Here is an 18,526-nt window from a genome sequence, read left to right as displayed (position 1 = left end):
AAGGTATCACTTCCCTGGTCTTGGAACCTCAGCCTTCCTGCCCCTTTCAGGACAGAACAGCCTAGCCGGTGAAGGCAGCCCCTGATACCATAAAAAAGGAGTTTAAAACCTAGTCACAGGTTCAAGGGGCTTCCCTTGTGGCTCAGCTGGTAAAGAATCTGCCTGCAATGCAGGAGACCTGGGTTCAATCCCTGGGTTGCGAAGATCTCCTGGAGAAAGGAAAGGCTACCCACTCCAGTATTCTGGCCTGGAGAATTCCATGGACTGTAAAGTCCACGGGGTCGCAAAGGGTTGGACATGACTGAGCAACTTTCACTTTCATAGGTTCAAGAGGGAGGGGGCATATGTATACCCGTGGCTGATTCACGTTGGCTGATTCATATGGCAGAAACCAACTCAACATTGCAAAGCAATTATCCTCCAATTAAAAATAAATACATTAAAATTTTTTAAAAACCCACTTGCCACCAGCAAGTCACCGATGCAAAAAGGACCATTAATTTACACACAAGAAAAATATTGCCAATCATAATTGTAAAATGCCAACAACCGTAACATATCTGAAACACCCAGATGTTATAATATAAAAAAATGTGTCATGGAATAGAGGAATTACAACTCTTAAGCTTTCTAACAGTTCCAGTTCCTACCTCAAGTTGTTGGGAGAGCTGAGCTAATAAATTAAAACACTTAAAACTGGGCCCAGCACAGAGTAAGCACCACATAAGGTCAGCTGTCATCTTCACATCCTCGTGATTAAGGAAAGGCCACAGGAATTTTTTATAACCTCAGAAAATAAAAATCATGGCAAGGGGAAAAAAACCGAAAAAAACAAACAGAAACTCTTGGCAGGCAGCACATCTTCATGAAAAAAAAGTCAGTGTTTAGAGGCCGCTAGATCCAGGTTTCAATTCTAGCTGAGCTTCTTAGGCAAGTGATTTTTACCTTCTGAGTCTGTTTCCTTTACTGAAAAGGAGAATAAAGACACAGTATCACGTTGGCTTGTTTTTAGGATTAAAGAAGCTAATGTACACTTAGCCATTGGCACAAAACAAGACATTTAATACATGCATTTTGTCATGTGGGTACTGAGTGTTTTTCCTAAACACTGTTTGGAGATGATCACCACCATAGTTCAGAGGAAAAACAAAACCACCCGATTAAAGAAAAAAGAGCCAGAAAAGTAATGGCAAACCACTGTGCTGTCTGCTGTGAAAATCCTCAGACCAGGGAACACAGCTGCTGTGTGGATGTGGAGATGAAAACAGCTGCTGTGTGGATGTAGGCTTGGGAAGAGCCTGTGTTTGAGCAGCTCACAGCCTGATCTGGTCTTGGCCCCATAAGTCACCAGAGACACTGGGCAGGGACAGTGTAAATCAGAAGGCAGAGAGGGGAGGAAGGAGGGGGTTGCTGAGTCCCAGCATTGCATCAGGGCTCCTGTGAGGCCCAGGAGTGCAGAGGTGACCGAGCGGCCTCACGGGGAGACTGTGACTCCCCAGCGGCAGCCGTGTTGATGTCTCAGCCCCTCACGTCTTACACCGAGCAAGGATGCCCGCGCGTTCCTGTGAGTCCTCTGCCCTTTCCAGTCGGATCATGTGGCCCAGTTCTGGAGCTCGTTTCCTTGCTCTCGCTCACACCCAACCTCAGTGCCCAATGGTCAGGCGCTGGTGGCTTTTCTCTCCTTGCCAACGATGCTCCATCCCAGTTCCACTCCGTAAAGACACACTCAGCAGGTCCAGGGGCTTCTGACCTCTGACCTCCACCCCCTTCTAGAATACAAATCTCCTGTAAAACAACACACCAGCCCCTGGGGAGACGCCCCCGCCCCCCCCAGACCAGGCTGGAAGATCCTAGATCCCAGCGGGCACCCAGAGAAGGTAAGGTCCTCTGTGCCCAGGGTGGGAAGGAGTACCAACAGGGGAGGACCAGGCTCTCACCTCGACCTCTGCCCTAGCCTGGAGGAGCCGGCTCAGTGAAGTAAACATTTTAAAAGAGGGTAGCTGCTGAAATAAAATGACTAAATCCCACAGCCTCTCCAAACTCACATAAGAGAAGCTCTGCCCGACACTTGAAGTCTATAGCCCCGAGCGTGTGACAGCTGCCGCCCTCCACGCGGGTACTCACCGGACTTCAGCCTGAGCTCCCCTAGGCAGCCGTAAGCATCGGTGAGCTTCCCGTACTGGCCTTTAATGACCTCCTTTTCTTCCGGGGCTGCGGGAGAAACACAGCACAGACAGCATCAGCCAAACCTCCCGGTGGAGTTCACTCACTGCAGCTTCCAATGCGGCTCCCACCCACTCGGCAAAGAAAACGCAGAGTCGGTTGCTCGGCCCCAAGTCATCTGTGTGGAGGCTTGTGGATCAGCAGATTGCCGAGCTCCAGGGACTGAGACCTTCCCACCTGCTGTCTGAAAGCTCCGGCAGTGTCCTGGGAGGGCTGCAGAGGCGGAGGGGAGTCCCCGGTCCGCGGAGGTGCTGGGTTTGAGGTGGGAGCAGGTGTCTCAGGCCAGCCCCGTCCCTTGGTACTGCAGCCCACGTGCTCAGAAACAGCACTGAGTCATCGCTCCCTGATGGGGAGGACCTTCCTTCCTAAGTGTCGTCCACCAGAGGCCACATCGTGCAAGTGCTCACCCACCCCCTGGGGACCTGCTAACACACAAGGGCTGAGCAGGAGGCCTGGGTGACCCTTGTGCTCCAGGTCTGGGGCCAGTGAATCCCAAGGCAGGCTGATGAGCAGAGGTCCCCAGGGTCTTCAGAGTTACTAGAAACACCCAGGACAACACACCCAGCCTGCTGGGAAGCAGAAGAAAAACTGGCAGAGGGAAGGACCAGGAAAAGTAGGGAGCCCTTAACCTTCACAGTGATAGCACAGACACCGTTGGAGGTGCCACGGGCTTACAGGGGCCAGGCCTTTGCACCCTTTTCTCAGAAGAACGTTTCTAAATGCATAGACTAAAACACACACATGGACGAATCCTTAAATAAGGGCCCCGCAAATACCATTAGGGCGACTTGATATGGAAGCAAAAACTCAGCCTCAACTGGATTCATCCAATACAAGGGCTCTCCAGCTGGGGAGACAGAGGGAAAAGCCTGGCAGACACCACAGCTTCACAGATAGGTTTTGGGGGCTCTGTATCTCTAAAAAGTGAAAGTGAAAGTCGCTCAGTCGTGTCTGACTCTTTGTAACCCCATGGATTGTATACAGTCCATGGAATTCTCTAGGCCAGAATACTGGAGTGGGTAGCCTATCCCTTCTCCAGCGGATCTTCCCAACCCAGGTCTCCCGCATTGTAGGCGGATTCTTTACCAACTGAGCTACCGGGAAAGCCCTATAATCTCTAAAATTGTATGCAAATTTTTTGATGTATGTTTTTATATACTGGGATCGTAATTTTCATCAGAATCTTCAAGGAGCTCTAAGGTTAAGAACTAGTTTAATAAATGATATTTTCCTCCAAAATTCACATGACTTTTTCTAATAAGGGTTTTTTGCTGGGGGAGGAGGGAGCAGAGTAACCTAAAGGTAATTACCCAAAGCCGGGGCTTCCCTGGTGGCTCAGCAGTGAAGAATCCACCTGCCAATGCAGGAGACTCGGTTTCAATACCTGGGTTGGGAAGATCCCCTGGAGAAGGGAACAGCTACCCACTCCAGTATTCTTGCCTGGAGAATCCCACGGACTGAGGAGCCTGGCGGGCTACGGTCCATGGGGTCGCAAAGCAGCCACTAAACAAGTGTATATAAGTCAGTCCCAATCTCCCAATTCACTGCACCCTCCCTCGTGTCTACATCTTCTCTCTTCAAAACTAGCAATCGCTTCCCTCCAATCCCTGCTTCCACCTTCACATCTCACTCTCTCTCCCTCTCCCGCCTCCCTCTTCCATCTGTTAAGGACCATTGTGAGTACACTGGGCCCCTGGATCATCCCCAACAATCTCCTATCCCAAGGCCCTTAGCTTAATCACAAGTGCAAGGCCCCTTCTGCCAAACGTGGGAACCATTGCAGGAAGTGGGCATCAGGACGGGGGCACTGAGGGGCCAACAGATGGGCACGACCCACTTCCTGGAGCCCACAGGTCTTTGCCCCAACAATGATGACAATGAGGAGGACGAGGCAGCCTTCCTGCCCACCCTGGTCTGCTCCCTGAAGAGATGAAGGCCTCCTCCATCCAGGTGATGACGAGTCCGCCGTTCAGGGACAAGCCTGGTGCCACGTGTCTACGGACCCCTCCTGGAAGTGGCCTGCTCCCTACTCTAGGGCAGGTGAAGCCTGTGAAATCCCATCCCCACAGGTGGAAGCGAACTGCTCCCTGCAGGCCTGTTCAGGGCCACACGTGGTGTCTCCTGATCTAAAGAGAGAGAGGTAGACAGGCAGCTCCCGTCCTCACTGCAGTGGACACATTGATCAACGCAAGAGCATAATTCTGACACACACACAAAATGATATTTCAACCTGCAAAGCTTTACAAAGCTTCTGCACAGAACCCTGAAGCCAGGGTATCATCTGGGTCTCACCCTGTTGACCCTAGAATGAGGAGGTCTTTGTGCCTTTATGTTCCTCTGCAAACAGTCCTAACCAAACAAACAAAACCCTGGGAAACTGCCGGCCAAAGGAACCTGGTCAGATCCACACTTCCGAGGTGGGAACGGGACCGCAGGAGAAGCTGTGGGAACAGAACTGACCCCTGCCCTGCTGGGTCACAGAAGAAAAGCACCCACAGCCGGTCCCCCTGCGCTGGGAAAACCAAACAAACACAAATTTTAAAAAGGCTTCTCACCCTATTTTAAAAACAAACAAGCACAGCTCCACCAGGCCACCTTGTCCCATCTGAATCCTGTAAATGATCCACTCCTTAATACAGAATCAGCACCATCATCCCTGGCTTTCACACAAGGCACCTCACGGAAGGTCACAACCTGACTGCACGTGCCAGGCTTGGGAGAAGATGCTTTTCCTCCATCACAAACAGACGAACTGTAAACAAACCAGGGGGCTTAGAACATCGGAACTTTCTCAGCTCTTGAGTCTGGAGGCTGGAAGTCTGGAAGCAAGGTGTCAGCCGGCCACCATCCTCTGCAGGCTCTGGGGAGGGTCCTCCCCTCCCCATCCTGGCTGGTGGTGGCCGTCAATCTGGACCTTCCTTGGCCTGCAGCTGTCTCACTCCAACCCCTGCCTCCTTCATCACGTGGCCATCTTCTCTCTGTGTGGCTCTGGGCCTCTCTCCTCTTGCAAGGACACTCATCGCATCAGATTGGGGGCCCACCCTACTCCAGGATGACCACATCTCAACCTAATTACACGAAGGACCCTATGCCCAAACATGGTCCCATTCTGAAGTATTGGAAGTTAGGACTTGCATGTATCTTTTGGGGAACACAGCTGAACCTGTAAGATTCAGTAACCTTTTCCTTCCATGAGCCAGCCCTGTTAAAAGTCCAGACTTTCTGCAAAGCATCTCTCCTTTTCTCCAGGCCTTCCCCTCCAAAGCTCCTTCCCACCCCTGCGATGTGTAAGCGGGACACGTCCCACGTCTGGGAGACAGGGCCTCCTCAGTGAGCCCCCAGGACCCCCAGAGGCCTGGCCTCCCAGGCAACCTGTTGCAAAACCGCCCGACACCACCGCTTGCCCCAGATAACCGTATTTCCTCACTTCGTGTCAAAGGAAGAACAAATCCATTTTGCTCTTAAAAGGGAGCTCACAAACCAAAAGCCTCAGGCAGGTAATGAAGGAACGAAGCTGCAGGAAGAGGTCCGTGGGTGACCCAAGGATATACGCACCTTCTAACGGGGACACATGGTCCGTTTCTGCCCACTGCCCCCAGGAGGTCAGACCAGCCTGGGTACCAGCGAGTTTCCAGTTTTTTGAGAGAAATAGGACACTTCTGATTTCTCAGTCTTGGCAACCAACCCAGGTTTATTTTAAGCTCTGTGTGGGCTGCACACACCTCTGCAGACTGTATTTGGTCTGCCCATTGGCAACTTCTGTCCTTCCTTACTTAATGTCTGAAAAATAGAATTTTCCTGTCTTCCACGCTTTTGTTGGTTGCATTTCCAGAGGGTTCGTCCACGTGAGAATGTTTTTGCTTCCCCCTGCTCACCGCCCCTCAAACCCCAGCCATCGGCCACAACTTTCCAGGAAGTCCTCCCCTTTACTCACCCACCCTTGTCCTCATCCACCTCTTGCCCTGGGATTCAGCCACTCGTTCCAGTGAGTGTGTATCTGAAGGCCGGCTAGGCACAGGGACCCAGCAGGGATCCGAACAGACCCAAACCCATCCACCCCAGAGGCAGCGAGGCAGGTGCGGGCCCTTGGCAAAGAAGGGACACGTGTCATGAATGGGTGAGTGACAACCGTGGAAGCCAACCTGCTGGAGGTGGGAGCCAGGGGCAGCGGCCCCGACAAGGCTGTCACAGAGGTGGTGGAGCGGCAGCGCCTACTCGGGGCCAGGAACCACACAAGCTTCCTGCCGAAGGGGGCAGACGCAACCAGCAGCACAATACAGTGACGTGAGCTAAGAAAAAAAAGCGAACAAGGAAGAGGGGTGGGAAGCGGGGGAATGAGGACTCTCACGTAAGTGCGGTTTGGCAAGGTCTCACTGCAGGGGCAATCTGTGAAAGCAGATGAAGGAGAAGAGGGAGACGGCTGAGTGGAGGGCCGGGGAGCACTGTGGGCCCAGAAGAGCATGTGCAAAGGTCCTGGGGCTGAAGCATTCCTGGAATATGCAGGCTCAGTGAGGTCATTCCTGACAGAGGGAATGGAGCCAGGGACATGCTGCGAAGCACGGTCTAGGTCATAACAAGACTTGGGGTTTCGCACCAAGCCAGAGGGAGGCACTGCAGGGTTTTGAGGATCACTCTGAATCCAGGAGGGGCAAGAGAAAGGCAAGGAGACCAATTAGGAGGCGCTACAATGATCCTGCAGAGAGGATGCTTGGAGCGGGGTTAGGGGGGTGGGGCAGGAGGTGCTGGGAACACACACACACCACACACACACTGATACACCTTATTATTATTGAAACTTCCAAAGAAAAGCAGAGTAGTGTAATAACTTTACGTGCCCACCAGCTCTGACTGGTATCTATTCACACGCAAGCTTACTTCATTCATATCTCCCATCTGACAGGGTAACAGGCAGGAAGGCCAGGGGTCTCCAAATGGAGGAAACAGGCTGCAAGTGTCTCTCAAAATTCTGTGTTGCTATGACGACACCTGGTTCCACCTGAACTTCACATTTCTCAAACCTTGAGCTACCCAATGCATTTTTCTTATGGAAATGTTTTTCTTAAGCTATGTGAATGAAACTAAGTATTTGCTTTGGAATTTGCCTTTCTTCAAAATGGTTCCACCTAAGACTAACTTTTTCTTTTCTCAAACCTTGGGCTGACAATAGCTGAACAAACCAGTATTCATATCAATTGTTTTATGGCTGGGGGATGACATACCTCATGCCATCCTATCTCAAAAATGTATATTGTGGGAGAGGGGCCTGGTGAAACTCCCTCAGCTTTGAGGTGTCTCTCTTCTGATTAATAGCTTTCTAACAGACATAAAACAGCTTGCTAAAAACTAGCAGGGGGGCACTTGGCATCGCCCTTCTGATGTCTATGTCAGAAGCTTTCTCTGTCCCCTTTTCCCTTTAATACAACTCTGCTACACAAAAGCTCTTGGGTGATCAAGCCTGGTCCCTGGTCCCAAAGCTAAACCTTCTTCGGAGATCACGAATCCAACATTGTTCACTATAAGCTATCACATCCCATCTCCGACACCTCACAGCAGTCTCATCTTGTGGGCTCAGACAATAAGCAACAATCGGTGTCAGGAGTTTAAAAAAAAAAAAAACCCCATCCTAACCCCACTAAATCAGAAACTCTGTCCTTGAGACCCAGAAATCTGTTTTCATGAGTCCTCCACTTGAGAACCACTGCCCAAGATTATTCTAATTCCAGACTTCATACTGTTCTATCTATAAATATTTCAGTAAGAATCTCTAACAGATGAGGCTTCCTTTTAAAAATATACCACAATACCATGACCATATCTTTAAAAATGTAACCATAATTCCTTAACATCATCAAATACCTGCATATACGTCAAAGGCAAATGCAAAAGGCTTTGTGGACGGACAGGACACGGGACATGAGCGAAGGACAGGTTTCAAGGATGATGCTGAACAACCGACAGGATGGTGTGACCATCACCCCTGGTGTCCATGGAGACTGACCAGCCATCTGTCATGGGGTCAGACCGCCCGGTAAAGAGTCTGGGGATGCAGTTGTGCCAGCTGCAGTCACACGGGCACATCGGCTGAAGAGACAAACTGGGCACCCCCTGGCCAACAGAAGCTCCTTAAAGTCACAGACTCGGGGAGATGGCCTTGGGAGAGCGTGGAGGTGGACAAGGTGCTTAAAGGTCTGGGAGACGGAGGAGAAGCCAAAAAGATACAAGGGAAAGGTGCAGTGCCTGGAGTCAGGAGCCAGGGGTGAGCGTGTCAAGGAGGAGAGATGGGTCGGCGAAGAGGTCCCATGCTGTCCTGAGTCCCATCCCAGCAGGACTAAGCGCTCATCATTCGAGTTACACACAGAGGTGAGCCAGGGGAAAAGCAGCTTCGGTAAAGATGAGGGGCAGAATCCTGAATGGTGAGGACGAGGCAAAAATGGAGGCTGGGAGTAGAAGCAGTTCCTTGAGGAATTCGTGTGTGTGTGTGTGTGTGTGTGGTGTGTGTGTGCAAGCGTGTATTTGCACGTGTGGGTGTGCATGTGTGTGTAGAAATGGGAGGCTGGGAGCGGCAAGTGGGGGTCTAAAGGTTTCCCTAAGAAGAGGAGTTAACACCGGTTTGCACGCTGGCAGAACTGATCCAGGGGAGGTAAAGGCTTCTGGAGGGGAGAGAAGGGACCCACTGATAGCGCCCGGGACGCGGTCAAGGCCCTGACCTGTGACTGGGGGGCTGCCTGAACAGAGAGTCCGTCTAAGGTGACAGAAGAGCGGAAGGACACAGGGGCAGAGGTGGGTGGCGGCGGCACAGGCCGTGGGAGGAAACGCTCTCCTGGTGCCTCCGGCTTTCTCGGTGAATTGAGAAGCAAGGCGTCTGCTCAAAGCCTGGCGGAGGCGGAGGCGGAGGCGCGCGGAGCTTCAGCAGGAAGGGCCGTCGGGGAAGGCGGGAGGGTGAACTGACATAGGAGCGTAACTGGAGGGCCCGCCTGGGCCTGGGGACCCCAAAGGGGGGGGTCCACTGCCAGCGTGGCGGTGGGTCCGCTCCAGAGACGTCCAGCCACACGGAGGCAGGTCCAGGCGAGGGCAGGAGGACCTGCCCAGCGGTTCCCCAGGGGAGTAGGGCCCGCAAGTGAGGGGCAGGGGTGGAGGGGGAGGGGAGCGGAGGGAAGCGGGCAAGCGGGTGGGGAAGGCATTGGAAGAGGAGGCAGGTTCACCTCCTGTCCTGCTGGTGGGAATGTAAGTTGGTGCAGCCACTATGGAGAACAGAATGGAGGTTCCTTAAAAAGCTAAAAAGAGTTGCCATAGAATCCAGCAATCTCACTCCTGGACATAAATCCGGACAGAACTGTAATTCAAAAAGATACATGCACCCCTATGTCACAGCAGCATTGTTCACAATAGCCAAGACATGGAAACAACCTAATGTCCAGCAAGAGATGAATGGATAAACATTTTGGATAAATGAAAATATATATTCGTTCATCATTTCTTCAGTCGCTAAGTTATGTCTGACTCTTGTGACTCCGTGGATTGTAGCCTGCCAGGCTCCTCTGTCCATAGAATTTTCCAGGCAAGAATAGCAGAGTGGGTTGCCATTTTCTTCTCCAGGGGATCTTCCTGACTCAGGGATCAAACTCGCATCTCCTGCTTTGGCAGGAAGTTTCTTTACCACTGAGCCATCAGGTAAAGAATGATAGCTTTACCTGATACACATACATACATACACAAATAGAATACTACTCAGCCATAAATAAGAAGGAAACTGCCATTTTCAGCAACACGGATGGATCTAGAGATTATCATATGAAGTGAAGTCAGGCAGAGAAAGACGAAGGCCATATGATACCACTTATATCGGCAACCTAAAATGTGATACCTGGGCTTCCCTGATGGTCCAGTGGTTAAGGATACGTCTCGAAATGCAAGGGACACTGGTTTGATCCCTGCTCCAGGAAGATCTCACACGCTGTGGGGCAACAAAACCCGTGCTCCACAGCTACTGAAGCCCACATTGCCGAGAGCCTATATTCCGCAACAGGAGAAGCCACCACAGTGAAAAGCCCGGGCACCGCAACTAGAGAGAAGTCCCCGCATGCCGCAACTAGAAAAAGCCCGCGCTCACCCTGTGTTGACAGCCATGTTTGACTCTTTGCAACCCGATGGACTGTAGCACGCCAGGCTTCCCTGACCTTCACTATCTCCCGGAGTTTGCTCAAACTCATGTCCGTTGAATTGGTGATGCCATCCAACCATCTCATCCTCAACTGCCCCCAATCTTTCCCAGCATCAGGGTCTTTTCCAAAGAGTCGGCTCTTTGCATCAAGAGTATTGGAGCTTCAACCCCAGCATCAGTCTTTCCAGTGAATATTCAGGGTTGATTTCCTTTAGGATTGACTACTTTGATCCCCTTGCTGTCACAAGGGACTCTCCAGAGTTTTCTCCAACACCACAACATCAACACCAACATCAGTTTTTTGGTGCTTAGCCTTCTTTAGGCTCCAACTCCCACATCTGTACATGACTATGGGAAAAACCATAGCTTTGACTATACAGACCTTTGTCAGCAAAGTGATGTCTCTGCTTTTTAATACGCTGTCTAGGTTTGTCATAGCTTTTCTTCCAGGAGCAAGTGTCTTGGAATTTCATGGCTGCAGTCACTGTCCACAGCAATTTTGGAACCCAAGAAAATAAAGTCTACCACTGTTTCCATTTTTTTTTCCTGTCTATTTGCCATGAAGTGATTGGTTCAGATGCCATGACCTAGTTTTTCGAATGCTGAGTTTTAAGGCAGTTTTTTTCACTCTCCTCTTTCTTCTTTATCAAGAGGCTCTTTAGTTCCTCTTTGCTTTCTGTCATTAGGGTGGTATCATCTGCATATCTGAGGTTATTGATATTTCTCCTGGCAATCTTGATTATGGCTTGTGCTTCAGCCAGCTCGACATTTCACATGACGTGCTATGCCTAGAAGTTAAATAAGCAGGGTGACAATATACAGCCTTGACGTACTCCTTTCCCAACTTGGAACCAGTCCGTTGTTCTGTGTCCAGTTCCGACTGTTGCTTCCTGACCTGCATACAGTTTTCTCAGGAGGCAGGTCAGGTGGTCTGGTATTCCCATCTCTTCTAAGAACTTTCCAGTTTGTTGTGATCCACAGAGTCAAAAGCTTTAGTGTAATCAATGAAGCAGAAGTAGATGTTTTTCTGGAATTCCCTTGCTTTTTTTTTATGACCCAGCAGATGTTAGCAATTTGATCTCTGGTTCCTCTGCCTTTTCTAAATCTAGCTTGTACATCTGGAAGTTCTCGGTTCATGTACTGTTGAAGCCTAGCCTGAAGGATTTTGAGCATTACGTTGCTAGCATGTGAAATGAGCTCAATTGTGAAGTAGTTTGAACATTCTTTGGCATTGCCTTTCTTTGGGATTGGAATGAAAACTGACCTTTTCCAGTCCCGTGGCCACTGCTAAGTTTTCCAAATTTGCTGACATATTGAGTTCAGCACTTTTAACAGCATCATCTTTTATTATTTTAAATAACTCAGCTGGAATTCCACCCCCTCCACCAGCTTTGTTTGTAGTGATGCTTTCTAAGATCTTTTTTGTATAATTCTATGTATTCTTGCCACTTCTTAATATCTTCTGCTTCTGTTAGGTCCCCACCATTTCTGTCCTTTATTTTGCCCATCTTGGTATCTCCAATTTTCTTGAAGAGATCTCTAGTCTTTCCCATTCTATTGTTTTCCTCTATTTCTTTGCATTGTTCAGTTAAGAGGCCTTCTTATCTCTCCTTGCTATTCTCTGGAACTCTACATTCAATTGAGTATGTCTTTCCCTTTCTCCCATGCTTTTTGCTTCTCTTCTTTCCTCAGCTCTTTGTAAGGCCTCCTCAGATAACTACTTTACCTTCTTGCATTTCTTTTTCTTGGGGATGGTTTTGGTCCCTGCCTCCTATACAATGTCAGGAACCTCAGTCCATAGTTCTTCAGGCCCTCTGTCTACCAGATCTAATCCCTCAAATCTATTTGTCACTTCCACTGTATAATCATAAGGATTTGATTTAGGTCATACCTGAATAGTCTAGTAGTTTTACCCACTTTCTTCAATTTAAGCCTGAATTTTGCAATAAAGAGTTCATGATCTGAGCCACAGGCAGCTCCAGGTCTTTGCTGACTGTATAGAGGTTTTCCATCTTTGACTGCAAAGAATATAATCAATCTGATTTCAGTATTGACCATCTGGTGATGTCTGTGTGTGGAGTTGTCTCTTGTGTTCTTGGAAGGGTCAACAAAGGGTCAACAGAGCCTGCAAGAGAATCTGACCCTAGGTTAGCCTCCCAGTCCCGTAAACTGATAAACCAGCGTGTTCTCTTGGCAAAACTCTGTCAGCCTTTGCCCTGATTCATTTTGTACTCCAAGGCCAAACTTGCCTATTACTCCAGCTATCTCTTGACTTCCTACTTTTGCATTCCAGTCCCTTATGATGAAAAGGGCATCTTTTTTTGGTGTTAGTTCTAGAAGGAGTTGTAGGTCTTCACAGAATTATACAGCTTCAGCTTCTTCATTGGGGCATAGACTTGGATTAGTGTGATGTTGAATGGTTTGCCTTGGAAAGGAACCGAGATCATTTTGGCATTTTTTAGATTGCTCCCAAGTCCATTTTGGACTCTTGTTGACTATGAGCGCTACTCCACTTCTTCTAAGGGATTCTTGCCCACAGTAGTAGATATAATGGTCATCTGAATTACATTCACCTATTCCCATCCATTTTAGTTCACTGATTCCTAAAATGTTGATGTTCACTCTTGTTACCTCCTGCTTGAACACATCTGATTTGCCTCGATTCATGGCCCTAGCATTCCAGGTTCCTGTGGGTACTGGTTTTTACAGCAGCAGGCTTTACTTTCACTGCTGGACACGCCTACAGCTGAGCATCGTTTCTGCTCGAGCCCAGCCTCTTCACTCTTTCTCTGCTCTTCCCCAGTAGCATATCGGACACCTACTGACCTGGGGGGCTCATTTTCCGGGGTCATATCTTTTTGCCTTTTCATACTGTTCATGGGGTTCTCGAGGCAAGAAGACTGAAGTGGTTTGCCATTCCTTTCACCCAGTGTAGCCAAAAATAAAATTTAAAAATTTTTTTAAATAAAATATGACACAAATGAAGTAATCTACAAAACAGAAACAGACTTCAGACACAGAGAACAGACTTACGGTTAACAAGAGGGAGACAGGATGGGAGAGGGGTGGACTGGGGATTCGGGATTCGCAGATGCAAACTATTATATAGAATCAACCACAAGTTTCTACTATATATCACAGAGGGAACTATATTTGATATCCTGTGATAAACCATAATGGAAAAAATATATATATATGTGGAAAAAAATTTTAAAGGGGGTGGCAGGTTCACGGGATCGCAGTCTCACTGGGGTCAAAGTGGGTGGAATTGGAGAACTGAGGGATGAGCTGGAAAGACGAAGGTAGCAGATGAAAAGGGCAACGTCTGACGCAGATGGAGCGGCTGGGCTGACAGAAAAGGAGGTAAAACCAGCAAGGAAACAGGCACTCTCAAGGAGGGACAGAGGGCAATATGGTTCCGTGGTGTGCGTGGACAAAGGGTCAACAGAGCCTGCAAGAGAATCTGACCCTAGGTTAGCCTCCCAGTCCCGTAAACTGATAAATACCATCCATGTTACTAGACGACAGTACGGCAAAAACGGACCACCTGGCAGCAAACCCTGGACTAGCAGGAATCACAGCTGACAGAAACAATCATGAGGGCCCAGGAAGACTCCTTGAATGGAGCAGTCCTTTAAGGGAGCCTGGAAGCTGAGCCACCAACACTGCATTCTGGGGTGACCGGGAGCAGGGGTGAGGCATCTCAGCAAGACACCCTGTCATCCACGCCCTTCCCGCGCCCCACCCCACCCCCCGCCCAGCATGCACGCCGGTGACAGGGCTGCTGTGACAGTGACTCCACAGAAGAACACTCCGTGTGGCCCCGCCAGGAGCTCTGGTTCCTGTCCTGGGTACAGAGTGGGCTGTTGACAGTTTGGATGCTTAGATGAACCTAGAAAGACCTCCTGGTGGACGCTGGACATGAGATTCCTAGCTGACTGCTTTTACAGCGGAGGGAAGGAGGACAGCCTGGATGTGGCAAAGAGGAGCCTGGGGGACCACCATCCCACCCCTGGGTCCAGTGGGCCAAGGGCACTGGAAGGGCAAGGGCTCCCCTGCAGGGGACAGCGCTTGCCCCAGCAGAGCGAAGCCAGTCCAAGATGCTGGTTCCCAGGACAGGGTTCTGTCGTCAGACGTCCCAGGGCTGGGGCAGGGCTCCTGGGAGCCACAGAGCTCAGCAATGCGGCCAGAATCTGCTCTGCTCCTTAAAACTCAGGCCAAGCAGGCCGTGCTCCGGGTCAGCAGGCGAGCTGTCTGGACCAGTCATCAACCGAAGCACACGTGCTTCTTTCTTTCACAATATTTTCCACAATCACACGCCTTAAGGAAATTCCAGCAAGGCCCAGCCCACGGGTCAGAAAAATAAGTAGGTCAATTTAACCATGCAGACGGCCCAAGACTGCCACCCCTTGTGGCTGTGTCCCTGGGCCAGATATTATACCAGCTTCTATTTCATGGTCTCCAGAGGACAGAATCACTCAGATCCAGGTCACTGTCTTCTTCATGTGCTAATTCTGAGCTCAGCTCAGACCGGCTTGTGGCCGTTCCTTCCAGAATTATCAGTTGGGAGCTGAAGCAGTGCTCCAGAAAGACAATGGCCTTCCTCGGGCAGGCGGGTGGGGGGCGGGTGGAGGCTGCTGGGCGGGGGTGGGGGGGGGCGGGTGGTTGCTAAGCAAAGTGGAAATCAAAACATCAGTCTGAAACAGAAGCTTGAGAACCAAGACAAAGCCAACGAGGCAGACACGTCAGCCCGGCTAGGACACTTTCCTGTACTATCCCCAACCTTTCTCTCCAAAAAGTCCAAGCCACACGAAAAGGTCAGCGGTGAGTGGTTGGCAGGGGACACTAAAAAAAGAAAAAAAACGCTACCTAAGCAGATGCACTGCCTCCCTGCAAGAATGCGCTCGCCTGTACCACCAGCCAGAGGGGAAAAGAGGACAATGGACCGTCTCTTGCAGCCACAGCTGGACAAACTCCCCTCCTTGCAGTAGAGTCAGCAGAGGCTGGCGTGACCAGACCGAGGAAGGGAGGCCTGTCCTCCCCGGACAAGAGGGCTTGAGCATTGGGCTGGACATTGGGCCTTGAGAGTTAAACCTTTTTTTTTTCCCTAAAAAGAAGGAATCTGGGCCTTTAAAAAAGTACTGACAGAAGGGCTGACTATGCTTCTGATGGAGCCACAGGCGGGTCTGCCTGCGGGTCTCCTCCTGCACAGAGAAGCCCTGTTCCCATGCATGCATACACACCTACCTTTAGAAGCCATATTGTTGTTTAGTGGCTAAGAAGAATCCACAGGCGGAAGTCCTGCTCAGCAGTTCTTAGACCTCCAGGAGAGGGCACCAAGGGCTGGACCAGGCTGACTGCAGGACCATCCCACCCCACAGAGCACCAGAAGGAGCGTAAATCATCCCCTTTTCCACACAGCTGTGCTTCTCTTTGGACACAGGGGAGAGGTAGACCCTTCAGGCCAAGTTCATGGCCTGCCCACAGATGTCCACCCCCTCCCCAGGGATTCCGCCCCAAGCACTGAACACATCCTGATGCATCACTTCCACCTACAACAAACCCTTCCGTTTGCTTCCAGTAACTAACATGTTAGTTCCACCGCCCTGCCCCCTGGGTCTGGTGCTGGAGGCTTCACTCCCAGCTACTTTTCCAGTTTCTTCTCTAACTGACCAGCCAGGCCAGTTCTGGGGTATTTCCCCTTCTCAACATCACCATCATCATTACTCAGAAAGACGTATTTCCTTACTCCACCTGAATGCCCCTCCCAGCCCCACCAAACCCTGCCTGCGGGTCTCCTCCTGCACAGAAAAGCCCTGTTCCCATGCATGCATACACACCTACCTTTAGAAGCCATATTGTTGTTTAGTGGCTAAGAAGAATCCACAGACTGGAGCCCGCCAGGCTCCTCTGTCCATGGGATTCTCCAGGCAAGAATACTGGAGTGGGTTGCCATTTCCTCCTCCAGGGGATCTTCCCAACCCAGGGGATCGAACCCAGGTCTCCTGCACTGGAGATCCATGTATATTGTCTAACACAACATGGGGCTTCCCAGGTGGCACCAGTGATAAAGAACCCACCTGCCAATGCAGGAGACGCGGGTGTGATCACTGGGTTGGGAAGATGCCCTGGAAGAGGAAATGGCACCTCACTGCAGTATTCTTGCCTGGAAAATGCCACGGACAGAGAGGCCTGGTCGGCTACAGTCCATGGGGCCACAAAGAATTGGACACAACTGAGCGAATGAGCACAACACAACGTGAGGGGCAGGAAGGGAGCCAGAGAGAGGGGGAAAGAAAACACCTTTTTGCATGTCAACCCCATCACTCAACAAGGATGCTAGATGTCTGCTGTGCAAGCGCTGGCCCAGGCACTGGGGGAGCAGTGGTGAGGCAGGAATAGAACCAGGAGGAGAAGCATCTTTCAGGAAGGAGGTGTAATCCCTGGGTGATGCTACGGGGCGGAGGACAGACCTGCAAGGGATCCATCCGGCAAGCTGGCAATCTCCGGGGACTCCGTGGAAAGGCTTCAGAGGAGTGGTACACCCCTAAGCCTGACTAGGAAACAGAAGGAGAGAGCAGAGACAGCATATAAGGACAGACCCTTCACAGGAGGATGGGGTGGAGCAAGGAGATGGGGGTGCTGTGGAGACAAGGTGTTTCTAAACATGAGGTCACTGGGAGAAATATCAACAACCTCAGGTATGCAGATGATACCACTCGAATCACAGAAAGCGAAGAGGGACTAAAGAGCCTCTAGATGAAGGTGAAAGAGGAGAGTGAAAAAGCTGGCTTAAAACTCCACATTCAAAAAACGAAGATCATGGTATGCGATCCCACCACTTCATAGCAAATAGATGGGGAAACAATGGAAATAGTGACAGATTTTATTTTCTTGGGCTCCAAAATCACTGCAGATGGTAACTGCAGCCATGAAATTAAAAGACACTTGCTCCTTGGAAGAAAAGCTATGACCAACCTAGACAACATATTAAAAAGCAGAAACATCACTTTGCCAACAAAGGTCTGGAGAGTCAAAGCTATGGTTTTTCCCATAGTCATGTATGGATGTGAGAGTTGGACCATAAAGAAGGCCAAGCATCGAAGAATTAATGCTTTTGAACTGTGGTGTCGGAGAAGACTCTTGAGAGTCCCTTGGACTGCAAGGAGATCAAACCAGTCAATCCTAAAGGAGATCAGTCCTGAATGTTCATTGGAAGGACTGATGCTGAAGCTGAAGCTCCAATCCTTTGGCCACCTGATGTGAAGAGCCGACTCATTGGAAAAGACCCAGATGCTGGAAAGATTGAAGGTAGGAGGAGAAGAGGGAGACAGAGGATGAGATGGTTGGATGGCATCACCGACTCAATGGACAAGAGTTTGAGCAAACTCTGGGAGATGGTGAAGGACAGGGAAGCCTGGTGTGCTACTGTCCATGGGGTCCCAAAGAGTCAGACACGACTTGGTGACTGAACAACAAAAATGAGACACATCACCTGTTGGTGTAACAGTGGAAATCACCCAGCTAGGAAGGAAGGGGAAACTGGGGACGGAGTCTTCCCAGGTGAGAGAGGACAGGGCCAATGAGAAGAAAGAGGTGCAGGAGCTGGGAGGGCAACGCACCCACACAGAGGGAGGCGGTGCCAGCCGCACGGGGCAGGCAGAGGACACGCCAGAGCTTGTCAAAGTTCTCTTTTTAACTATTTTATTCTCTCGGTGACACAGGGAGTGAAATCATGAGCTGAGAGGGCCAAGGTGTAGAAGGCTTGAGAAGATAAGAAATAGCCACCTGGGGGAGCGGGAGGGAAATCTGAGCAGACAGATGCACCCAGACTACCGAACAGCACCAGAAACACTTAGGAAGTTGTGACAGACCAATCATGCGCTCAGGGTTTTCTCCAGAAGCGTCCAGCAACATGAGAGCATGTGTGGAGTCAGGGGAGAGGACTAGCTCGGGGCTAGGGACTGTGCCTGGCCAGAATGAGGAGACAGAACCGTTAGAAGAGTGGAGAGTGTGTTCAAGAGGGGGACGATCGGCACGGTTGGATAAGAAGGGAAGACAGGATGGGAGGGCAGGGAAGGTAGGGGGAAGGCTTGGGGACCAGAGACTCAAGGTCTGAGCAGAGGTCCTGAGCAGGCAGGA

At 50.4% G+C, this 18,526-nt stretch overlaps 1 protein-coding gene across 2 annotated transcripts in view; it reads right to left on the bottom strand.

Annotated features, from left to right (window-relative positions):
- Positions 1-18,526, bottom strand: part of SYNJ2 (synaptojanin 2) — a 99,899-nt gene that overhangs the window by 62,510 nt on the left and 18,863 nt on the right. For both annotated transcript variants that reach the window (XM_018053411.1, XM_018053412.1), the window contains exon 2: positions 2,125-2,211. In XM_018053411.1, coding sequence (XP_017908900.1) covers positions 2,125-2,211 — 87 coding nt within the window. The remainder of the gene's footprint in view (positions 1-2,124; positions 2,212-18,526) is intronic.

This window comes from Capra hircus, chromosome 9 (assembly GCF_001704415.2).
Source record: "Capra hircus breed San Clemente chromosome 9, ASM170441v1, whole genome shotgun sequence".
Classification (NCBI taxonomy): Eukaryota; Metazoa; Chordata; class Mammalia; order Artiodactyla; family Bovidae; genus Capra; species Capra hircus.
Note: the sequence above shows the minus strand (reverse complement) of the source record. Positions and strands in the feature narration are given on the sequence as shown.